The sequence below is a fragment of the Martes martes genome (assembly GCF_963455335.1).
Source record: "Martes martes genome assembly, chromosome: 4".
NCBI lineage: Eukaryota > Metazoa > Chordata > Mammalia > Carnivora > Mustelidae > Martes > Martes martes.
Window position 1 is genome coordinate 157158158 of NC_137891.1, and position 25163 is coordinate 157183320.

The following is a 25163-nucleotide window of genomic DNA, read 5'->3' on the forward strand; positions in this document are numbered from 1 at the left end:
AAGGCAAGACAACATTACAGGGACCAGGTCCTTAATGTCAGTCGGGAATTTTTTTCAGCTATAGAAAGAACTGTCACAAACTGCACAAACTCGTAAGAGAGCAGGGCTCATCAGTCACTGCCTCTATAATATAATCAAGAATAGAAGCTGGGGCGAACTAGAATCTAAATAAAAATTTGAAAAAAAAGAAGAAAAAAACCCAAAACAAGAATAGAGGCAGGTGAGGGAAAGGCCTGGTCCAAGAGACTTCAAAACTGTGACAGAGACCTTGTGATAGCAACTATGAAACCCAACATGTATTAAGGGTCTACTTTGTGCCAGGAACTATTCTTGGGACTTTATTTGCATCTTATATGAACTCACCTACCTCCTAACAACCCTAGGAGACTGGTATTAGTGCGAGTCCTACTTTACCCTGAGGAAACTGAGGCACAGAAAGACCACACACATCTGGCCTGTCTCAGAGTTAGCTCTCTTTGAATGGCGCTGTCTGTGAAGTGCAGATTTCCCCACCGGCAGGCTCTGGCCCACAGACAGCATGAGGAGTTAGCAGATGCTAAAACCATCTGCCCCCTCTCCCATGGAGGGGTATATCTGACAGACTCGTTTTTGTTTTAGAAAGTTCCAGGCAACACATTAGGGACTGAGAACAGAGATGAGTAAGACACCATTCCTACCTCAGGGAACTCACAGAGCAGGTAGGGCGAGAGAGAGGCCTGTGAGTGGGCCAAAAGAGACCTCGCCTAAGGGCTGCCTCACTACAAAGGAGTCTGACAATTTCTTCCAATGTGGACACACCCTGGCATACAGACACGAAGTACCGAGAAGTGTCTGTTGCACCGTGAACAGATACAAGTATTATTCTTATTACCTCACGAATCTGACCCACAGTCTTTCCTCTTCTGGGGTTTTCCTCCTTCCCATTGGCTCGGCAGCCAAACTTCCTGCTTCTGAATCTCACCTCTGCTATCCCTTGCTTTTGTGACAGTGGGTACGTGCTTAAATGCTCTGGGCCTCGGTTTCCTCATCTGTAAAATGGACATGATAACAATATCGATCTCAAAGGGATTTTATGAGGACTAAACACACGAGTACTTGTAAAGCACTCAGAACCGTGTCTAACTCATGGAAAGCACTCGAAAGGTGTTAGCTCTTCTTATTAGGAGTAGTGCTGTGTGTCTGTCTTTGCCCGCAGTCATTTCTCTTGCAATAAAAAGACTGAATTTAAATGCGTCTGGTATGGTTAGTTTAAGGAGGATAGGAAGTCTCTGGGACTAAATAGGAGGAGAACAGTTCCCCTGGGAAGTTGGAGGAATAACCCTGGAACTTGTTAATTAAGATCTTGTTAATGAATCTGCTTGTTAATGGTCTATTAAATAATCACACAATGAAGTTTACCGCACAAGTAAAGCCTTTTTCAAATGCTTGCTCTTTCCAATTCTCCTGGCTCAGCTCTGACTTCTAAAGATCTCGCCTGCGGGGCAAGTCCTTCCAAATCCTTCCAAATCTGATAGCCCTCTTCACCTTGTCCTACTCACCTGTAGAGCCAGGTTGTTCTTGCGGCCCAAGCAAGGTCTCAAGGGCAGAAAGCCCTCTTCACCTCGATTCTGCCTATCAATCCTTTGGCCAAGGCATTCTGCCTCTAAGTCAAAATATTTCCCTCCCCAAAGTAGGAACAGAGTCACGGGCCCTGGGAATTGAAAAAGAAAGGCGCTCTGAACTTTGCTGAGAAGAAAAGCAGAGGGTGAATTCATTTCAGTGGGAATCCGGCAAAATAATATTTCAGCTCAGATGTCACGGATCCATACAGAAAGTAGCCTGCCAACCTGCATCCACAAAGAGTACAAAACTTTTGTCCCAAACCACCTGGGAAAATAATGCTTCAGCCCAGCCCCTGTCGGGGACCGCAGTCTCTCTCGTGGAGTCCCGCTGCAAGGATGGAACTGCAGGTAGGAGGGCTCCCTCTAGGTTGAACACTCAGGTATTTCATAAACCGCTTTACTCCCCCAAGACCATGCTGCTCCTTAGACAGATGCTCCCAGAAGGGGAAGAACGCATTATACGGGGTTTGGGTACGTGTTATCTGTGGTCTGTGTGCTCGTGTGCCATTTATACGGTAACTTTTGGATGACAAAACACATCCGTGTTATCTTTCCTGATTCAACAACCCTGTAAAGGAGGGCGAGGATTGTTTGCCGCCTTTCATTTTATATGAGGCTCTGGGGCTCAGAGAGACGGACGGACCCAGAGGTACACAGCTCGTAAATGAGAAGCTGGAGCTTCTGGCTCTGGGCTCTTGGCCTGTAGCTGAGCTGTTTCCAAAGCCTCTATTTCTAGTCATCACTTCCCACTTGTCCATGTGCCAGGGGCTGCCCAGCCCAGCGGTGGATCCTTCAGACTATGTCAAAGCGGGTAGAGCCAGCTGGCAACGCTCGGCATAACTCGGTCGAGGAAACAGGGACCCTGTGTTCACGTATTCTCACAACAAATATTTACTGAGCCAGGTGTTACAGGAGGAGAAACACTGGGTAGAGTCACATAAGAAGACCGACCTGGGCCCGTGGAGGAGGGGCAATTAGTGAAATAATTACAATACAGTGTGATGAGTGTTTTAAAAGGGGAGAGTAGGTCCAGAAAGGGACACCACCCCCAAGTCCATGAGCAAAATAGATGAGAGCATTGGCTCGTGCGCAGGTGCCTGAACCACCTGAAGCTCGCGGTTCGCTGAACCTTCCATCCACCCGCAGCTGTGCCCACAAGGGTTAAAGCTTGCAGCAGAGAGCCAATCTGCAGGTGCTGGTGACTAATTCAGCCTCTGAGAGATTCCTCTAACCCTCCAACCCACCACAAACCCTTATTTCTTTACAAATGAGCATTTTAGCATAAGAAGAAAGCTTAAGGGCTGGGGAAGAGGAGAGAGGAGGCTGGCAAAACCCCTCTCTAGCCCCAACTCGGCAGTATAACAGCAGTGAGCAGCCAAGCTGGCTGGAGCCCAAGAAGTACCAAAGCGCGCACTGGCTCTCTCACATCTGGCTAAGCACCGCGAGCCCCTCCACTGGGCCACCTTACAGCTACTATACTGCACCAAGAAAGGGGCGGTCTGAGCACGTACCATCAGCTGGTCAGCAATAAGGGAAGAAAAGGGAAACAACCCAAGGAGGAGCAAGGGCCAAGGGGGCAACTAGAGGCAGTTGGACAGATCCCACCCATAACAGGAGACTGGAGAAGAAAGACACTGTCTTAAGCGGAGGCTGCATCTTCACTCTTACCACTCCGGGCTTCTGGGTGGAAGCCCAGCTCTTCCCCTCTGCTTGCCCATACTGACTCCCCTTCCTCCAAAGCTGTACTCCTTGGTGAGATCTTCCCTCTGAGACTCTTACCTTTGGTGAGTGACTCATACACTTTAAGGAATCTAAGAGTGGCCTGCTTGCTAAATATACAGATTTTCAGGTCACATTCCCTGTGATTCTGATTAGGAGGTCTGGAGTGGGCCCTGGGAATTATTATAGGTAATAATCCCCCACCTCACCCCCAAACCCTCCCCCCCCACCACTAGTGGTAGGGAAGCTGGTAGTCCTTAAATCACATTTTAAGAAGCCCACCTTTGGGAATGACTCCCCCTGAGATCCCAGAGCCCCTGCTGTCTGTTATTTTATATCATCATTTCTTTTTTCATATATACATCCTAACCACTCACCTTAACCATGGGCCCACAAGAAGAGGAAGTATCATCTACTTTTTTGACTCCTCTGCAAACAGCCCTGAGCACTGAGCTCTACAGGAAATGCTGTGGCTGTTGAGTGATGACCATGATAAGAGGCCACGGGAAGGAAAACCACAACAGGGATGTCAGAGTACCGAGGCCCTGGCTGGAGGGAACTGTTTTTAGTATGCCTACGTGTGCCAGGCTGGAACAACGGTTTGCCTTGCTTTCTTTTTTTCCTTCTTCAATAGTCTTGGCACTACATGCCTAACCTCCCTCATGAAAGTCATGCCTGAACAAAGCACCTCCCATAGGAAACTTTGCCAAGAAATCCTGCCAAGAATCCCGGGTGCTGTGTGGCTTAGTTTGACGGTCAGGGAGGACTTTAGACCTTGAGACTTATCGGATCTCTGTGCAAGCAGAGTACACAGCTGAACATCAACTTGAGTAAAAAGACCAGGGCCCTTGATCTAGCCCCCGAAACATCCTCAAGGGTAATGGTCTTCCATATTCAACAAATATTTCCTGAGTACTTTGTACCAAGCATGGTTCTGGGTATTCACGGGTCTTAAGATATCATATGTCATTACAAAGTATTTTATAGTGACTTATCTTTAGAAAGTTACTTTTGTTTTGTTTTGTTTTTTAATAGTGAAGGAAAATGAAAAAATGGCAACCTACTGAATGGGAGAAGATACATGCAAGTGACATATCTGATAAGGGGTTAATGTCCAAAATATGTAAAGAACTTTTACAACTCAATACAAAACCACAAATAATCCAATTAAAAATGGACAGAGCACCCGAACAGACTTTTTTCCAAAGATGACATACAGATGGCCAACGGACACATGATAAGATTCTCAACACCACTAATCATCAGGGTAATGCAAATCAAAACCACAGTGAGATACCACCTTACACCTGTCAAAAGGCTACAATCAAAACCACAGAAAGTAACAAGTGTTGGCCACGATGTGGAGGAAAAGTGCACGGCTGGTAGGAATACAAATTGGCGCAGCCACTGTGGAAAACAGTATGGAGTATTCTCAAAAAATTAAAACTAGAATTACTGTAGGATCCAGGAATTTCACTAGTGGGTATTTACCCAAAGAAAATGAGAACACTAGTTCAAACAGATATATGCACCCCTATGTTTATTGCAGCATTATTTACAATAGCCAAGATATGGAAGCAGCCCAAGTGTCCATCCGTAGATGTATGGACAAAGAAGATGTGGCTACTTATATAAACAATGGAATATAGCTCAGCCATAAAAAAGAATGAGATCTTGCCATGTGCAGCAACATGGAGGGACCTAGAGGGTATAATGTTGTCTGTCAGTCCACTCATATGTGGAGTTCAAGAAACAAAACAAAGGAAAAAAAGAGAGCAAAAACAGACTTCCTTTTTTTTTTTTTTTTTTAAAGATTTTACTTATATATTTGAGAGAAAGTTTGAGAGGGGAGAGGTCAGAAGGAGAAGCAGACTCCCTGCTGAGCAGGAAGCCCAACGTGGGACTCCATCCCAGGACTCCAGGATCATGACCTGAGCCGAAGGCAGTTGCTTAACCAACTGAGCCACCCAGGCACCCCAAACAGACTCTTAAATACAGAGAATATACTAGTGGTTGCCAGAGGGGAGGAGAGTGGGGGGATGGGTGGAACAGGTGAAGGGGATTAAAAGGACACTTATCTTGATGAGCGATGAGTAATGTACAGAATTGCTGGATCATTATACTGTATGCCTGAAACCGATGTTTCTACTACTCTATGTTAGTTATCTCCTCCCTCTACTACTCTATGTTAACTATACTTCAACAAAACAGACAAAACAAGAGAAAGTTACTTTAAAAACAAGACCCTATATGATGTTCGGCTTCAGAAGTATATAAGCATTAAAGAAATATTCTCAGGAACACCTGCCTATAGGATGAAGTACTATAGAGATTCGAGGTCATGCCTCAGGTCCTGGCAGACAGAAATTCTATTTTTCCTTTATCATAAGCAGTCCTTGGCAGCTCTGGAGTTCTTTCTTCCACTCTCAGATGCTATACTTTGTCCATAAAGGCAAACTGCCACACCTAGCCCCTTTGAATAAAGTAATTCCTTCTTGATGTCCAGATATCAGCTTAAAGGTCACTCGCTCCAGAAAGTTATCCACACTCACAGACAAGATTAGGTGCTCCAGCTTCTAATCCCGTGGCATTTTATACTTCCCCTATTGTACTTTTCACAACATCCGGCAATTGCTTGCTAAACTTTAAGCTACAGTAAGGCAGGGACTGTATATAATCTGCCTTGCTCATCATTGTATTCCCAGCACTTAACACAACGCCTGGAACAATGCAGGTACTTAGTAAATACTGATTGAATAATTACACGAATTAATGAGTGCATCATATTAGCAAGATGGAAACTGAATCATGCCTCATGTACTCTGCCAGTGTTATCCATAATACACCAATAAACACCTAAGATAAGCAGTAGTGTTCCTTCTGTGGGGCCAGCACAGTATGGAGGCAGAGCTGAGGCTCAGAGGATCACCCCAATAAAGACTCCAGGAGGCACTTCCATGACCAAAGAATGAATATAATGCTCCAAATATCACTAAGAGCCTGAGAGTTAAATCAGCCGTAAGCCACAACGCCAGCCCTGTTATAGACTTGATGGTAAGATCTCTCTTTCAAGTCATTCAACTTCTCCTAGACCCAGCTTTCTCACGAAGAGGGTATTAGGCCCTTCAGCAGCAAGGACCCTCTTTAAATAAAGAACAAGTGACAGTTAAGAAGCTACTCACACTGTAATGGGAAGCTGGAAGAAGAGGGCAGCTCTGGCAATGAGGCATCACTGCAGTTAGGAAAGGGTTAAGCCCAAACGTCTGTCTGGGATCTCTTACCAGTAAATCAGCCTTGACTGCTGCTCAGGCTGAATGAAGCCCCACCAGGTTGGCCTGTCAGGAAGGAAGCCCATGCGTCCAGACTTTTGTTGTTCTAAGGATTTTTTTTTTTTTTTTTAATTTTACTGCTCAGGAAGGAAGGCAAAGCCTAGGCTCTAACTGCAGTCCCTGCTGATTCCTTACCCCAGCACGCACTACTGCCTTCACCTCCCTATCCACCTCTTGGGTCCAACTCTTCTCTTTTCTGGAATTCCTTCCTTCCCTTGACTTTGGCATTGGGGCCTAAATCTCAGACTTTCCTCCCTTCTTTGACAACTCAAAATTAAGAATGGTGAGCATTTTCCTTCCTACCTCCTGTATATGTGGAAAGGACTGGGGATAGGGTGAGAGGAGAAGTGGGTGCTCTTCACCACCAACACGGACCCGAATCCCTTCTCGCAACAGAGCCATGAAGGACCTGACAAGGATTGAGGTATCGGCCTCAACTGGCCACCAGTGACTATTTCTGCTACATATGTTTGTGAACAGGAGACTTTTCAAATCTAAGCCACTATATTTAAATAATAGACTCAAATCCAAGATCCTCAGGCAGAAGGTCAGTCTCGCCCACTCCCATCCCCCTACTCTCCACCTCTCCCACTGACGTGCAGAATCATTCTCTGATATTCCCAAGCCCCATGGGGCTTTCTTTCTACAAAGAAGAAAACACTGAGTTTATTTGTGCACTCAGGGTAATGGACAGCCCTCTTTTACTCCTAGGAAAATGCACACAGAGCCATGGAAGAGGCCTATCCCCGCCCAACCCTGCCCTCCCCTTCCCCTGCTAATCCCGCCCCAGCAGCTCCCCCAGCTCAGTCCTGCTGCTGTATTTCTCTCCTGACCTACAAGCCCCCTTCAAGCCCCGTCCTAAGCCTCCCCCAAGCAGAGACAATCCATCATGCTGTGGGACTGTGACACACACAGATGGGGGAAGGTTCACAGATTTCTCTCACATAGGCAAGAGGGTAAAAGTGCCTGTATAACTTAAAATCTAGGGACATACTAGAAACTCTGGGACTTTGCATTCTAATACTAGTCAAATACCATTACAGAAAATCTGATTACATATAGCTCAAATCTCTACCACAAACAAATTCTAATGGTCCATTTGTTTCAAATGATATCTGATAATACAAAGTTCCAGAACAAGAAAATATGATGAGATCTGGCTTCTCTGACCTGGGCCACTGCCTTGATACCTAACTAACCCTGGTCAGGTCGCTTCCTGACTCAGACTGCATTTCTTTAACTCTAATATTGCTTTGCTTCTAAATAAAATGAAGGGAGAAAGAGGTCAGAGGGCCACCAAGGCTAATCATGGTGGATGGGTAATAATGAAGGGAGGCGAAGCAGCTGCGTATTGCAGAAAAGGGCTCTCAGACTTTCTCTCTCCTTTTTCCATATTGCCATACGGCACGAGTGTGTGAAAGGATCCTACATACATGCCAGTTGTTAATGACCCTGTGTTTGGCTACATCAGTGCTTCTAACAATGAATATTATACCACCAGATTATCCTTGAAATAAGTCATTAGGTATTGAATGCTTAGTATGTCTGAGGTACTGTTCCAAGCATTAGCTGTGTGCTTAATCTCATTCAGTCCTTCACAACAGCTCTTTAAGTTGTATAATTCCCATTTTACAGGTGAGAATACTGAGGCCCAGAAAGGTCAGGTAATTTGCCTAGGATCACTGAGTAAGTAAGTTAGAGGGTCGGGATCTAACTCCAGAGGCTGAACTCCTAACTACTGTGTTATACTGTCTTTCCACCTTTGATCTGAAACATTTTCAAGTTGAGGCTCCAAAAGGGTAAAATGCAACATTTATTCCTCTCACAGGTATTTATTCTGCTAGGCCACTCTGACTTGGTGTAAGTCACACTCCAAAAAGCAAAGACCAAATGAGAGCACTCTAGGATTAGCTGGCACCTAAAGGGGAGTCATACACCTGAAAATAAAGCAAAGATCTGTCCAGGACTGGCCCTTGCCCCCTCCCTACAGCTTTCGCACTGTCTGCTGCTCTAAGATGGATGCAAAGCCATAAGTCTCAGCCTGCAAATGAATTTCAGTGGAAAAAGACAACCCTCATCTGGTGAGTCACACTCAGGCTTACTGGGCTTGATTTCTCATGAGACTGTACCAAAAGGTCCCTTCCTTACACATACAGCTCTAGACTTTCCTGCAGCTCCGCGTCTGCTGAACAGAATGTGCTGGATGCAGCACCATGTCTTCCCCCCAAAAACACAACTTTCATTTCCTCTAGGTCATCTTCAATCAGAACACATTCCACAGGGAAGATTGACGGTCAAATGCCTGAATTGCCAGATGGTTATGTGTGTCTACAAAACCTCCACATCCCTTGTCTGTTTCCAGCTTTACCCAGGACCTGGGTAGGAACTTGTTTTTTTAAAAATACACATCAAAAGCAGATCAGCATTTGTGGACACCATGATAGGGGACGTAATGCTGTGAGAAAACATTTGGGAAGGGGATAGCCTCTGATCTTAGGTTCCTAGAGTGTTAGGTGAGAAAAGCAAATTTTGAATTATTTTTTAAGCTAGGAAAGATTCTTTTGGTACCCCAAATAATCAATACGTCTATAGCTGAGAAAGGCAATTTCATGTATCTCTTGAAAAACTCCCTACCTACTTTTGTCATTATTAAACCTCAAGGCGTAAATAAATTCTTCTTTTCTTCCCTCCAACCTCTACACCTTTGGGATAGAATAGTCTAATAGATATTACTCAGTGCAATGCCAAAGAGTGGCAAACAGATGAAAACTTGGGAGAAAAATTAGGTTATAATCACCACCATTAATTTATTCAATACTCAACTAACACTGAACCCTTGGATGTGATTGGCACCAATGTCCCCCCCAATTTTTTTAGTACTAAAACTAAACTGTGCTTAAGATTATAGAAAAACCTAATCCATTGGGTAAAAAATGGAAGGGAATGAATTCCTCCTGTTTACTCAGCATCTGCCAGGTTTACTTATTCATACCACAGCCTATCATTTCTCCAGGCCTAAACCCATAGTCCCAAATCAGGATCTTTTCCTGGAAAAGGCCTAAGAGAGAGACTAAGTAGGTGAAAGTTCTTTTGCAGAAAATTCTCCTCCTTGCCCAAAGAAAGAGATGTTTACAAATTCCCACCCACAGCACAGACTTGCAGGTTCTATTCAGCCACAAACGTCACAATGTAAATGGTATTTTTTAAACGTGAAGGCATTTTAGCTGCTATATGGCAATAAGTTATCCTCAAGTCTGCAGTTCATCTGTCGTTAGGGGGGGAAATGGCACTGGGAAATGCTGTTAAACTGTTGGAAGAGAATATTCAAATCCAAAGATTACTGTAATTTTGGTGTTACAATTGTGTGGGTTTTACACTTAAAATGTATCATTACTCCAAATCCCAAGTATTTATAAAGAGTACATTCCAACATGTACGCTGATATTTATTGACCAGATGGACGTGGTTAATAAGACTTCAAAATATGAAAAACCATTATGAATATATAACTCTATTAAATGTATTGTCACTCCAGCTGCCGAGTATTTACAAATAATACATTTCAATGTGTGCTAATATTTATTAACCAGAGGGATGTAGCTAACAAGGGTTAAAAATAAGAAAAACTAATATAAAAATATAATTCTACTTTTTCAGTTTCCTCTTCTGCCTAATGAGGAAAGGGGATGGGGAGGGAGAGCAACTTTTGTTATTAGGATACAATGTGTGTTTTTTGTTTTCAAACAAAAAAGGGCCACCAAATAATCAACCTGGGGCCGCTGACCGGAAGGCAGCCCCGGAAAACTTCCCGTGGGAAGAGTTCCAGAAATTGCCCGGACTTTAACAAGCCCCGCCGTGCTGGCTGAGAGCCTCAGACGGTCCGAGGCGACCGAGACTCGCCTCGCCCGAAAACCAGCCATCCTGCGGATTCACGAACCCCAGGACTTGGGAAACATTCCCCGGAACGTTTTACAAATTTAAAAAGCAAGACGGGGAAACATTTCGAATCTACAGGAGAAACCTCAAAGTCCTCGGCTGCCGAGGGAAATGCTAGCACCAGATGCGCGTGTACACACGTCCGTCCTTCTGGACGCGCCCCCGCGCCCTCCCCCACGCCCTCCTCCCTCCCCTCACCCTCCTCACCCCCTCGCCGCGCGCTGGCCGCCCGCGCGGGGTCCCCTCGCCTCCTCACACAGCCACGCGCTCACCTGCACCTCCCGCCCCGTCCCCCATCAGTCCGACCCCCCGCGTGGACGTGCCCCCCCCCCCGGGTCACACTCGCTCCCTTGTCCCCTCACCCCGCCCCACACTCCCTCAGCGGCTGAGACGACAGGACAGGAAACCGACCCAGGGCTCGGTTCCTAGTGCGACCTGGGGCCGCGGGACGTGGAGGGCGGGGCGGGGCGGGGCGGGGGTGGGGGACCAGGCCGGCCCACGGGTCCCGGCCGCAGGCGGCGGCGGCGGCGGCGGCGGCGGCGGCGGCGGCGGCAGCGGCGGCAGCGGCGGCGCGGGTCTCGCCCGGCCCTGGGGCAGCGCTCGGAGTTCTCCGGCAGCCTCCTAGTCCAGCCGAGCGACGGCGAGGTCGCCAACATTTCTGAAACCACTTGAAAGCCACCTCGGTGGCGGAGGCTGGGGGGTCCTTTCCAAGGGGGGTCCTTTCCAAGGAAGCCAACGGTGCCCGCTCTGTGGTCCTTCCTTCCCTTGGCCGGGCCTCGCGCCTCTCCGCGCCCCCTCCCCCAAACGATCAATTACCAGCCACCCTTCTGCCGGGAGCTGCGAGGGGCTGGCTGGCGGCCGCGAGGAAACGGCAGCCCGGATCACTTCTGCATGACAATTGATGGGAGGGAGGGCGCGAGGCGAGGAGGGAGGACGGCTGCGGTGTTCGTTTTCTCACCATGGTGATTAGGCATTCCGGCCGCGCGAGGAGGCAGCCGCCGACCAGAGCGGCGCGGCGTGGAGCGAGGACAGGGGAAGAGAGCGAGAGCGGGAGCGAGCCCAGCCGCCGGGCGGGCGGCGGGCGAGCGGCGCGCTGAGCCAAGCCAAGCCAGGCCAGATGGCTCTGCAGCCATCAGGGACTGCTCCCGTCCAGCCCGGCCCCACTTTAGCTGTGCAAACATTTCTTTATCCCAACAAGACAATTAAACCCGGCAGCATGAAAAGGAGTCTCCATGACTGTGCTGAGAGTGAACAACCAGAAACAACCATACATTACAGGAGTTCTTGCCCTCCACCCCGGGCGAGAGGAGAAAAGGGGCTGTGGGAGAAGTCGGGGGAGCAGCTGAGGGATAACTGGGCTAGGTGTGGGCGGTGGGTATGGAAGGAGCCATCTGACCCATCTCCCCTGGCGATCTGCTGGCCCTTCCACAGTGGTCATCTGCTCCAGCTACAATCCAGAAGTCGAGCCTGGGGACCTGACAACTGTCACAAAGATCTTCCCCAGTGAGAGCAATTTTCCTAAAACCCCAGGTTAGGATCCCTGGCCACTCCAGTCCCAGGGCCCTTGGGAAGAATCCCCCTTAATACCACCCTCAAGATGTAGCCAGGACTCCTCATTCCAGACTGCCCTTGGGCGTATGTGGGCTCAGCTGATCTGTTAAGACACAGGGTCTTCGATGATACATGACACATTCTCCGGGTACAAATACCATCTCCTACTCAGAGCTCAAGAAAGACTTTTCAAATACATCAAAGATGAGAGCAAAATAGAACATCCAGGAATGCTGTAAGCCACCCGGTTTCCTGCCTACCTGTGAATCTGCCTGACACAGGGAAGGGCCAAGGAAACAGGGCCACTGCAGGGTCAATGCCCAGTGCCTGTCCCTGAGGTGAATCAGAAGCCTGGGCCAGTCATTGCTCCAACTGGGACAGTTCTGGTTCCTCTCAGCCCTCTGGTGAGCATGCATACTAGCCAACTCCAATTTGGGCTGACTGAGTAGAATGACAGGCAGGCTGGTTCCCCACCACCACCCCCCCAAAACACAAAAAAACCTGCATCACCCAGGCAGGAATCTAGGCACAGGGGTGGCCAACAGAGCACAACAAGGAAATGCACATGGTAAGAGCCAGGGCGCTAAGGGGCTAATAAATGTATAGATTCTAGCACAAGGCAGCAGACAATACTTATCTTCCCTTTTGTTGTAAAGTTTCCTTAATGAGGAAATGTTTATTTTAAAAGCCCTGGGAAACATATCTGAAGACACTTCATATGTAAGACACACGTGGACTATTCATAATTGGTCCATAAATTTTAGCATCATTTCCCTGGACAAGAAGCCGTGGAGACTGGTTCAGGGAGTGACAATAAACAGGAGTTACCTCGGTTCCCTTCCTGGGGAATTACGCATCCTCCATGAACGGCTTCTCACAAAACACTTCTCCCTTTCTCCAGGGCAAATAAGTCAGTCCTGATGAGTCAAGGCTTCTTTTTTCCATAGAACCCAACACCTACCTCACGAATCACCTGTGATGCCAGGTAGGTGAACAGGGAAGCAAACCGGAAATCATCTACTAGGAGAGACAACACTTTACCCAAATAGCTACAATTTAGGTCTACAAAAATGCATATTTAATAGCAAAAGAAAGCCTGCCTATCAGCACCCAGATTTAAGGAAAGAACACGTGTGCATTACACCATGTCTGCAGGCCCCTCTTTCAAATGCGCTCACGTGTGGACATATCTGCATATGGATGCAGTGTGTGAACAGGGGGGTGGCTGCGACAGTAAAAACTGTCAGTGTTTCCATTGTAAAACTGATTTTTCATTGACCTAAAACTCAGTCATAAAACTTCTACTCTAAGTAAAGGACACACACACACACACACACCCCCATACTCAGCTCCCACCCCCGAAAAAACCCCCTAAAGCTAAGTGCCTATTTAGAAGTTTTACTGTTGTATTTAATTAAGACATTTTTTTTACATTTTATGAGAAAAATGTATTTATAAGAAGAGAACTGAAGAATAAGTCAACCACATCAGAAATTAACTCTAAATTTTAAGAATAAAAAACCAGAATATACCTGGTTAATTTTGGCAATCTGACCAAAAGTCACTGCATCCTATTACTTTGCTCTTTTGAACACTTTCTATCCTCTCTTCTGGCCTCCCCATCCCCCCTCACTGCCCCAGCTGCCCCTTAAGCTCTCCCTTTGGAAGCAGTCTTGTACACTGTCACTCGATTATCTGAGAAATATTACTTATTTCAAAACGGTTCTGTAGGGAGGACCTGAAAGGCATCTAGTGGGAATAATCAGGCCTTCTAACGGCCCTTAAATATGTATTTACATAAAACAGACCATAAATATTCCGACACACGTCGGCATATGACAGGAGCCAAGAAAGCTGCTGCCGACTTTGTCACAGTGCCTCTTCAACCCTTCCCTACAGAAAAATGTTTCTCCCGCCTTCCAAAAACTCAAAATCAAAAGCATAAACACTCCCCAGTACAACCCTGCGAAGCCTGCTCTGCCCCCTAAGGAAAGAAAAGGAGGAAGGAACCCAGACCCAGGGCCATCACAGGCTAAGAGGCTCCTCTTCACTTGGCACCTTTGTTTCTTGTTAAAGATTAGTCACTAATGCAACTCTAGGTAATACTGTGGGTGTGCAAACATCCTACGCTCAGACACCCCTATAGGTTTTATGTTTGTGTAAGAGAAAAAAGAGAAGACAAAGTACTCTCAAAAGAAAGAATATTTTAAGCAAATAAAAGGGGAAAGGGTCCCCATTTCTGCAGCACTACAATTTGAAATAAAGAAGTTTCCCCACCCTTCTGATCAGAATCTCATTAATTTCAAGGTCAGAATTCCATTTCACTTTGGGAGATAGACTCATTTAATTTTTCTCCACCCAGGCGTATTCCTGTGTGAGGGAGCCATCTCCATGGGGAATGGCACCACCACACAATGCAAACCAGGCAAACGGAAGAGTTATGGCTTTGACACTCGGAGGGGGAATGGATAGCCACATCTATGAGTTCTGACTTGACTAACAAGCTTCCTCCTGCTCTGGGGGTCTGACACAGGTTTGGGCTAAAAAGAGAGAGAAACGGAGACCAGCCAGATCTGCTGGGAGAGAAGAAAGGAATCTTGATCTCCAGATGTTACTTGGCGGCATGTTAGGTTGGAGAGGATTTCATCTTTGACTTGTATTTGGAGCAAAAAGGGGGGCAGAATCACCCAGGCCAGCTTTAGCCAGAGGTCAGATGACAGCTCGCCTTGATGGCTTGCCCACTGACAAATGAAAACTGCACTGAAGTAAAACACAACAGACCCACAAGACGCCAGCGTGTCCTGCAGGTATACCGGGAAAGCAGGATGGTAATGCACGTATCAGCTGTCCACAAGGGGAGACGACGGAAGAGGGGCCCAAGCAAAGTGAGAGAACACATGGGCACTTGTGCTAGCAGCTTCTCCCTGAAGTGGGGAGGTCTCGGGCTTACAGACGCTGACATAAAAGACACACTTGCAACATATTTCAAAACCAAAGAGCGATGGATTTACAAGGCAGGTTGATTTTATGATGACTTTTATTGAAAAGGTACGCTGGGTTTAGGCAGATGCCTTTTAGCGCAGGAAAGTTAACACAGTGCCTAATTCAAGGAGACAGCCTGAGGAAGCAGGGCCGACAGGGGAGAGAGCTACAATGTCTCTATTACTCTCCTCGGCATCATAAAGAGAAGAGAAAAAAATGGTATTCGTGTTGGTGGTTATGGAGAGGACAGGAGCACAAAAAAAAAAAAGAAAGAAAGAGGGGAAAGCAAACCTCAGATGTAGTTTTCTTAAGAAAATAAAATGAAGCAAATCTTAGAACAAAGGGTTGGGTGGAAAAACGCCCTCAGTTCATAAATTCTCACCAGGCTTGAAGAAAACTGCTCTGCCTACCCACAGCCCAAAAGCGACAGAACACAATTATTCTCTGATTCTATTAGAGGAGAAGATTGCAGGGTTCAGCACTCCTGGTCTACAAGTTCCAAATAAAGGCTTGGTTCCAACTATTAGCAAGGGTCGCCAAAGCTCAATGAGGCACTGGGAGAACACAAGAAAGCTGTTCCATAAGCAGAAATTAATAATAGTTGTGAACATCAAATATGGAATAGTCACACAGGTCAACCGTGTCTAGCCCTAAAAGTGAGCCCCAGGATAAGCATCCAGCAAACCTGTTAAATCCCAAGAGAAGTCGGCTTTCTAGCCTTGCGATCGCAAGGAAAACACAGCTGTTTGAAATGCTTTATGGTGATTGACGACACCTTTGTCCTTCTCTGAAAAATAGCCTGATGTGGACAAGGGCTGAGAGTTGGGAAAATAAAATCACGTGGAGTCCATTGGATGTGATACAATGGAAAAAAGCTAAAAAATAATGTCAAGATCAGAGAAATATAATGAGGATAGCAAAGAGAGGAGGGATGGACAAGTTTCTTCAGGCCCCCCCAAATATCCTAGGAACCTACGCTTTCTAATAAAATGACATTTGTTCCTGTATACAAATGGCACCCCTCTTCATTCCAGAGCGAGCCCCCAGAGAATAAGCCAATCATGCCCTGGGGAGAGGCAGCTTGGAGGCCAACTTGCCTCTGGCTACCATCAGAAAAACATGTCCTCCCGGAACTGTCAATGCTCATCGACATTAGACAAGTAAATGTTAGCACTCCACAGCCACTGAGTGGGAAGGAGCCGGCCCTCCCTATTTCTAGGAGCATGAAAACTGCCACCGACCTGTTGAACACTACTGTGAGGCAGGGCTTGCTGGGGGTAGGGAAGGCTCGCACCAAAGTACTTACATCTGTCATTCCGATCCTCTGGGCTAGAAGAGGCTTCCCGATCCGAAATGAGGCCAGAGACAGCAAAAATCTTCTTCCCAGTATCATCAACCTTAAGTGAACCGGGGGAGCTAGATGGCAGCTGTGTCCCAAAGTCATATTCCTTGCCATCTGCATCTGAGAAGCGCAAGTGGGGAGACTCTGTGTCATGGCAGTTCTTAAGTCGCTTGGCCGGCGTAAAGGCTGACTGGTAACTCTCGCGGTCCTCAGTGGAAGCGAAGGGACGGAAAGCCCCCACTCCACTATGATTCAGCATACTGATTGGGGTGCAATCTAGATTTGGGGGAGCAAACTGAGGGTGGAGGTGCAGTAAAGAAGGGGGAAAATCACGATTGGCAAAAGTGCCGGGCACCCCACCTTGCCGATGGTACATAGAGGCAAAGGTGTAGGAACCGTTGGTGAAGGGAATATGCACGTCCTTGTCTACTGAGACAGGTACACCAAAGGGTCGTGGCTGCTGACAAGGGATGGAAGCATCGCGGCTGGCCTCAGCCGTAGACGCCAGGACCATCAGTGCTGGGGATGCCAGCGGGTTGGGGAGGTAGGATGAGTTCTCCATCTTGAAGGCTGCCCGGTGTAAGTCCATCGGAGTCTCTTTCTATGGCTGGTGTCACACGAGAAGCAGTCTTCCCTGGGAGGGAGGCCGAGCGGCACCTTGGATCAGGGCAGGGAATATTACTGGGGAATCATCCCCTTCTAAGACCTGCGGAAACAGCAAAGAGAAGAAAAGAGGGGGGAGGAAGGTCAGGGGGAGGAAAAAAAGGGAAACCCCAAGTGATCGAAACACCATCCTTCTGGCTTACAGATGCTCGGGCAAGAGACACCAGAGGCTTTAGGAGCCAGTGGGCAGCAGCATCAGACCATTTTCATTCAGGAAAATCAATAGACAACTTACTGTGATGTACGCGTAGCTGACTTTGGTCCCTACACGTTCCGGGTGAAATGCGCCTGAGCCCAGCAAAGGAAAAAAAAATCATAAAACCTCCAAATACAATATTCCCTGAGCAAATGAGCTTTGGAAGGCCAAGGCATCCAGTAGATTAGGTGGGGTCTATATTTTAAAGGGTTTCCACCTGCACACACCGCTCATGGCAGGCCTGATGTTCAAACAGAGGCGAGGTTCTACCTAGGTGACCCCCCACAAACACATTCTCTCTTCATCTCCCCTGACAACGCCCCAGTGCTGAAAAATTCCTAAATCAAGCACATCTAGACCATCTGTACATGCTAGTCGGTACGAATTGTACGTGTGGATAAATCACACACATTGGCACACACATCAACACATATCTTCATGTATCATTTAAAGCTGTTTCCAGAAAGAAGTGCAATGTGAAGAGACAACAGCAATATTATTTTTGATGCACACCCCTCTCTAATCATACAGGTTTTCTCTTTCCTGAGAAGGAACAAAACCTTCATCAGTAAAATGCCTGGCATCTCTGACAATATTTAACACCATAATGGGTGCCTTTGGCGTATGTTCTCTAGAAGCGGCTGTCTTCGAGGGGCAGCAAAGAATGGATCGGTAATTTTAGTTACTAATGCACTCGCTCTTAAGTAGATTTGTAAACAGCCTTGAATTTGCCATTGACATTTGGAGCAAAATGTTAACAAAATTTCTGACTTATTTTGCTCTGCTTATTGGCCTGGTCACAGTTGTTGTCTGATAAAGGCCCATGGAAAAATCTGGAGTTCGAAGAGACTTCCTTCAATTTCCCTTTTAAATTTAGGTTGTACACCTCCACAGCCACTGATTCCATTTCAAAATTTATTTTGAGTAGGGGGTTGGGGGAGTGGGAGAAGGGCTATATATAAAAAGTCAGGATAACATAAGATGAACACTAGAATTTATTAGCTTCAAAAATATACACTAGACAGAAACTTAATGAAACTCAAAGTGTAACCAAAAATCACCATCTGCTACAAATTATCACCTTTAAATTGAGAGTCATAGCTCAAATAAGAATTTACCCCCTCCCTTTAGGGAAAAAAAAAACACAAACACCTAGATAATGGAGTATCTTTGATATTCCCTCAACTAGAGAAGCCTCAGTTAAACTGTAGATGAATCCCCTTGGCTTAATGCAGTGCAAAGAGAGTATTTCCTTCTCTCATCCTGTAGCAGACGTGTCAATGACTGTTATTAATTGGGAAGATGAGTGCACACCATCAGACTGCTTCCTCATTTGGCATCTCTCCTTATAGACATCATTGCTAAATTACCAGATTATGTATCTCACATTAACGGATTTTTCTCTCTTCCAAATTTTAAATAACTTTCCTGTCAAGTTATAGCAGCTCAGAGAATGATCTGCCAAGGACAGCCAGTTAGCCTGACAAGCCTGGTCTGGGAATCCTGTTCTTGGCTGTTTCCAAGTCGGATTAATGGTCACACAACATGGATGCTCTAAAGTGGGTCTAGGGCCGTTCCAAGGGTTCTAAGCAGCTCTTCATAACAGAAATAACTAACTACTTGTCTCTCAACAAGCAATATCACATGAGGCAAGCAGGAGAAAAGGACAAACATAATGCACCGCAGGTGGGGGGTGAAGGGTGGAATGTTTTCCCCCCAAATAACCAATTGCCCAGAGAATTCACTTTCTATTTTTACTTCCTGGATCACCTCATTATGTTAAATGAGTTTCATAAATTAGCAATCTGGCCACAGCACCGGACACTCCAACAGAACACGGTGAATCACTCAAACCTGGTTATTCATTTGAAACTTCATTATACTGAAAATAAATCAACAATATTTTTCCAGGCCACATCTCTTTTACTTCACTGTGTGGGCGTTGGTCTCTGTGGGGGGAGGGTTTGTGTGTGTGTGTGTGTGTGTGTATGTGTTTTCTTTTTCCTTTTCTTTCTTACCCCCTCCTCACATTAACAACTTGTATAGATGGGGCTTCAGCAGACCACAGTCATTATGAAAATCTATAGTTAATACACTCCCAATGTCAAAATGTCATGGGTTTAAACACAGAACCCAAAATAAGAAAACTAACTGACCCTCTTAATTAAAAAAATATGGATTGTAAGATAATCAGCTTGATGGAGCATTTGGGTGACTGTAAAGAACCAGGCAAAGGCAAAGTAAGTAACTGTTACTTTTCTGCCTCTATGCTGATTTTTTTTAATTTAGCACTTCGTGCAAATCCAGATTAAAATAACTCCAGCTATTGATCCGAGCAGTGGAATTGACATTAATTTTAGTTCACTTCTCACTTTGCAAAGGGATCAATAGGAAGTAATAACAGCTGACATCCCCGCTGAAAGGAGGAGAAAGAAGGGCTGAAGACAGAAATCGAAAAGCAACCAAATAAATCATCAGCTACTTTTCCACGGCATCAGACAAACTCCAAACAGATTGCAAAAAGTCTTTGTTGAATTAACTAAACAAGGAGGAGGGATCAATCCACGAAGCTAAATAAATTGTCTGGCAGGCAGTGAGGTTGGACGGGGGGACCAGCAAATATTGAGTTTTAAAATTTTCAAATCCTTGACGTGATGGGTTTGGTTCAGGTCCGTATGTGTGGGAGTTTGTTTGTTTGTTAAATCACACACCCGACCCTGGTTTAAAGTGATTACAAAACGCCAGCTAACTGAATAATTAGTGAGATTACTAATTGCGTGGTTAAACATGCCAGAACCAAGACAAATGAAACGAAGAAACTGGCGTTTGGAACGTGAAAATGTCTGGAGCTGGGCTGATGCGCAGCGCTCCGCGCTCTCCGGCGCGAACTAGCCACTTTCGCATTGAAAAACCGAAAGCCAGAAAGAAAGTCTCAGAGAGTGGGCGATCTCCCACCCCAGCCTCTGACCATCCCCGTCCAGGGTCTGGGCTTCCTGACCCGCGCTGGGATCCGCGTAGAAGGAAGCGGCGCTGCTGCTGCCGCTAGGAGCCAAACCCACTTGCAAATGACTGCCACAAAGAAAAGCTGCAAAGCCTCTTTCCCCGAGCCCTGGCTCTGAACGCCCACCAAACTACGACTCTGCGGGCAATTAAAACGCACACACAACACTCCTCTGCTTATTACAACAGGTGACATTTTTGTGGTCTCTGAATCGTTTCCAAAAGCCAGGAATTAAAATAATAGAACAAATTAAACGATATTTTTCCTTTGCATAAATAAACTTTTAAAAAATTAACAGGCAACTTAAAAAGCAAAGAACAACGGGAAGTGGGGCCAGGGTAGTGGGGGGTTGTGAAGAACTCAGGAAAGAATTTTTTTTTTTTTAAGTTCACAGACTTCTTCGCTTGAAGAGAATTCCCGCACACCAAATGCCCAGGGGGTATTTGGAAACACCGCTCTAACAGAAATTTTACCACCATATGCAAGAGCTCAGGAAGCATAAGCTTAACACTATTCCAAAGGCTGGGGCCAACGCCTGCAATTCAGACGTGGCCGGGTATCGGTCCCAGATTTGGGCCCCGACCCAGGCCCAGCGTGGCCAACGGGTGCGAATCCGAAATAACCCGGCCTCTCGAAGAGTGAGGGGCTGCGGGGTGGCCAGCTCAGCCAAGCGGGTGCAAAATTCAGTCGGGAGGAGTCTTAGCCCGGGAAAACCAACTCTTTAAGGGGAAACGGAGGAAGAAGAGGTGAAGGCGAAACCTGCAAAAACTTGGGGCCAACGCAGAGCCGAGCCCACCACTCCTTGGCCTGACGTCTCCCCCAGCTCTCGGCTGCCATTGCACAAAGAATACTTTAGATCCCAACAACCTCTGCACGAAAGCAGCTGTTTGTAACTTTGGGGGAACCAGGGCGCCGGCCAGGCAAGAACCGACAAGTGCGAGGAGCCCCGGTCCACAGCCGGGCAAGGCCCGCGGGGCAGGGACTGGGGGGAGTCTGCCTTCGATCAAAGTCCAGGGACCTCGTGCCGCTGAACAACCCCGCCCCGCGGGTCACCCGGGTCTCCGCGCCGCGCGCCACCACTTCGGCGGGCAGCCACCGGGCTCATGGATTCTGGCGCTCCTGTAAATGCGGGCCGGCGCGGGGCAACCGGGCCCTCCCGGTTCCGGGACTGCGGGCCTGGGGTGAGGGAGGGAGAGTTCTGCCTTTCGCGCCTACGCCGTCCGGCCGCCGCACACGACGCAGCCTCGCAGAACAGGTGTGTGTCCCCGCTCGCTGGGCGCCCGGCCCCGGCCCCGGTTGGTCACGAGCGGGGCGGCGCCGCCCTGTCCTCGGCCTTCCCCCACCTCGCCCCTGATCGCAGCGAGCGAACTCACGCCACTTTTGCCGGGTTTCCGCGGGCCAGGAGGGATGGGAACGGAAGACTCCCGCATCTCTTCCTCGACGCTCTTTCTACCTTCCCCCCTCGGCTCGTTTTTCATTTTGGGCAAGAACCCCCCGAGACGGGCAGAGGAGGAGGCCGGGCATCCCTGGCCGCTCAGCTCCCTCCAGTCTGACCCGCCGCTTCCTCACTGCCCGCCCTTTTTTCTCTTTATTTTTCCTTTTTTTCCCCCCCTCTGCTCCTCACGCCGAGTCCGGAGCGGGGGCTGGAGGCGAGACGTGGCTGGTGGGCATCGCGGGCAGAGCGCGCCCGAGTCCTCCCTCCCTGCTCTTCCCGGGGCAGGGAGGCGGCGCAGGCCACAGACCCCGGACGGCCCGGCCCGGCCACGCCAGGCAGGACTGAACCCCACACCGAGCGCCCCCGCCCCACGCACCCACCCGGTGCGACGCGCGCTGGGCTCGGAGCCGGGGCCCTGGCCCTCCGCTGGACCTGCGGCCAGGGCCCAAAAAAGCTGTGCGTTCCGAACGGGAAACGAGAGCTTTTCCTCTGCCTCCGGGCAGCCGGAGTCCCCGCTACTTCGGGACTCCCGCGCGCCCTTGCCGGCCGGGGACCACCTGGGCCTCGAGCTCTTGGAGGGGCTCGTGGAGCAAAGGACGGACCGGGCATCCCCTCGGATGGTCTCACCACCGTGGGCGGCCTCGCCCGGGGGGCCACACGGAAGCTCTCCGCCCAAGTTTGTTGTGCCCTGGAAGAAAAGGCTTTCCCTTACAAAGCACAAAGGCGAAACGCCCAGGCCGAGCCCTGAAAAGCCCGGGGCTGGGGAGGGGGGCCGGCGGGAGGCTCGGGAGCGCGGTGGCGGGGCCCGGCTCCGGGCGGAGAAGGTTGCTCGGCAGGGGCTGACGAGCACCGCGGCGGTGGCCGCAGGACTGCAGCGACCTGCGTGCTCGCTGAAAAGTTTTGTTCTCAAGTCGGAGGGAGAGAAATTGTTACTCAGTTTAAGGCAGGTCTAAGATTAAAATAAAAAGAGCCACGCGCTGCTGTCTACACGGCGGTCCTCCCGCCCGGCTCCGTAGAACCACGGGGCTAGAGTTCCGTCCCCGAAAATCCCGGGAGACCTCCCACGGGTCCGGCTGCTCTAAGGCCAGACCGGTCCAGCCGGGCGGAGCAGGGAGTTTACCGGTTGCGTTTAGAACGGTCCACCTCAGTGCCAGCACCTGCCTCCTTCCTGCGCGCCGCGACTCCCCCCACCCCACCCCCACCTCCCTCCACGCCCTTCACACCCGCCCCCGCTGGGAAAAAGTGAGCCGAGCACCCGCGGGCCCGAGGCTCCCAGCGCTGCGCGCGTACCCCACCGGGCCGGTGGCGAGCAGTGTGGGGGCGGTGGGGACCCTGCTCCCTAGGCTCTCCCCTTCCCCACCCTGCCCGCCGTCTCAGGCTTCCCACTGAGCACCGCCCGGGCCGGGCCCTGCCGGAAATCGCCGCGGGGTACGCGGGGGAGCCCGGCGACTAGGCTATCTCCGCATCGACCCAAACAAAGTGGGAACGGGGCTTATTAAAAGATGGAAAAAAGAAGTCCTGCTCCCTTCCCCGGCTGTCCCCTCACCCTCCCTACTTGTCCAATTCCCGCGTCTGGTCCCTCCCCCTCGCACCCCCCAAATAAAACACATTAAGGAAAACTCAAGACGGAAAGTTTGAGCGAGGCAGCGCACGGAGTGCGCAGGGCACCGTTGCCGGGAGGCACAGTCGCGGAGACCTGAGACGCGCCAGCCCAGGTTCCAGTCCCTGCCCCTGTCGCGGGGAGCCGCCCGAATCCCTAGGAAACGGACCCGGAAAGTTAGGTTCCCGAGGAACCCGCCGCTCTCGCACCCACCCCTCTGTGTACGCGCACACACCCACACCCCTTTCTGGTCTCCATACTTGCCGTGGAAATTCCTTGGGAGAACGGTCGCACTTTTCAGGACACGGAGGGAAGGAGGCAGTGAGTGTGGTGCATGAAAAGTCCCGGGTGCGCAGAGCCGGCGGAGGCAGCGGTGGCGGCGGCGGCGGCAGCGGCAGCAGCAGCAGTAGGCGGCTGGCCCCGGGTTTGTGTTCGCGAGCTGCCTGGGATTGCATGTACAGATCAAGAGACTCGGTTGGTGTGAGAGAAGGAGCAGTGCTGCCTCTCAGCGCTGGCTCTAATCAGTGAATGAGCCTCCACTCTCCCAGGGACTCGGAGACACACACACACACACACACGCACGCACACACACGCACACATTCTCTCACACTCACACACATACAGGCACTCTGAGCACTGAATACATTAGGGCACTAAGGGACTCTGGGAAATGGAGTCCAGACCCAGGGCACTCCTGGAGAACAGACCTGCTGGCCCTCAGGAAAGAGCTGGAAAGTCTTGGGGTCGCTGGACATTGTGGAAACCCAACAGAGAGCACATGCTTTTGTTCACACTTCCCCCTCATCACACCCTCCCTCCCCCGGCCCGGGGAGATCTCAATGAATTGTTTGGTGCTCTTCCTTTCTTGAACCAAAAGTGACCAAGAGTAAATGGTCTTTAAGGCTAAAATCTTTAAGGCTGACACCCACAGCAGCTGAATGACTCCCAAATCCTGGCTTCCTCATAAACTCTGCCTTTTTCCAGAAAAATCTTACCTACTGCTTTGCTCCTGAAGTACTTCTCAGGGTCTTTGCCTATAACAGTAAGATAACAGATGAATATAAATAAAACTACAAGTTTTAGAGATGGTGGAGAGGGCCTAGTTTAGCACCCAGAATCAAGAATTTAAAATTTTACTGGTATTTATGTTACAGTTCTTTTTTTTTTCTTTCAAATATTTTCTATCCTTTTTTAAAAGCTTTTATCTATTTATATATTTGACAGAGAGAGATAGTGAGAGAGGGAACACAAGCAGGGGGAGTGGGAGAGGAAGAAGCAGGCTTCCCTCTGAGCAAGGAGCCCAAATGAGGGCTCAATCCCAGGGCTCATGATCCCAGGGATCATGACCTGAGCCCAAGGCAGATGCTTACGACTGAGCCACCCAGGTGCTCCTTTTTTTCTGTCACTTTTTTTTTTTAAATTCACCAAGTACAGAAAGATAAATAGGGGGAAATGGATGGAGAACTAACATTCCCTGAGTGCCTTCTAAGAGCCAGGTTACAGGACTAAATGCCTTTACATAACCCCATTTAATCCTTAGATTAATTCTGGAGATAATATTATCATTATTTTATATATAAAATAGGAAACTGAGGTTGAAAGGGTTTTTGCAATTTGCCCATGGAATATGGTTAACAAGTCTAGGATAGCAGGTACTCCTAGCTCTGAAAGCAAAGCCCAACCAAAATCTAATCCTGGTTTAAGAAATCATTCCTTTGTTTGTGGCTCAGTTTCTGAAACCTCAGATTTCCCATCTGAAAAAAAAGTGGGGTGGGGGGCTGGGGGGATAGAGTACATACTGATAATCC

At 48.6% G+C, this 25163-nt stretch overlaps 1 protein-coding gene across 2 annotated transcripts in view; it reads right to left on the reverse strand.

Annotated features, from left to right (window-relative positions):
• The window catches only part of RNF220 (ring finger protein 220), a gene marked incomplete at its 5' end in the record, with an annotated part of 219209 nt that extends 202160 nt beyond the window's left edge, over positions 1-17049 (reverse strand). For both annotated transcript variants that reach the window (XM_080800276.1, XM_080800275.1), the window contains one exon: positions 16425-17049. In XM_080800276.1, the coding sequence (XP_080656402.1) occupies positions 16425-17049 (625 nt within the window). The remainder of the gene's footprint in view (positions 1-16424) is intronic.
• Between the last annotated feature and the right edge of the window lie 8114 nt (positions 17050-25163).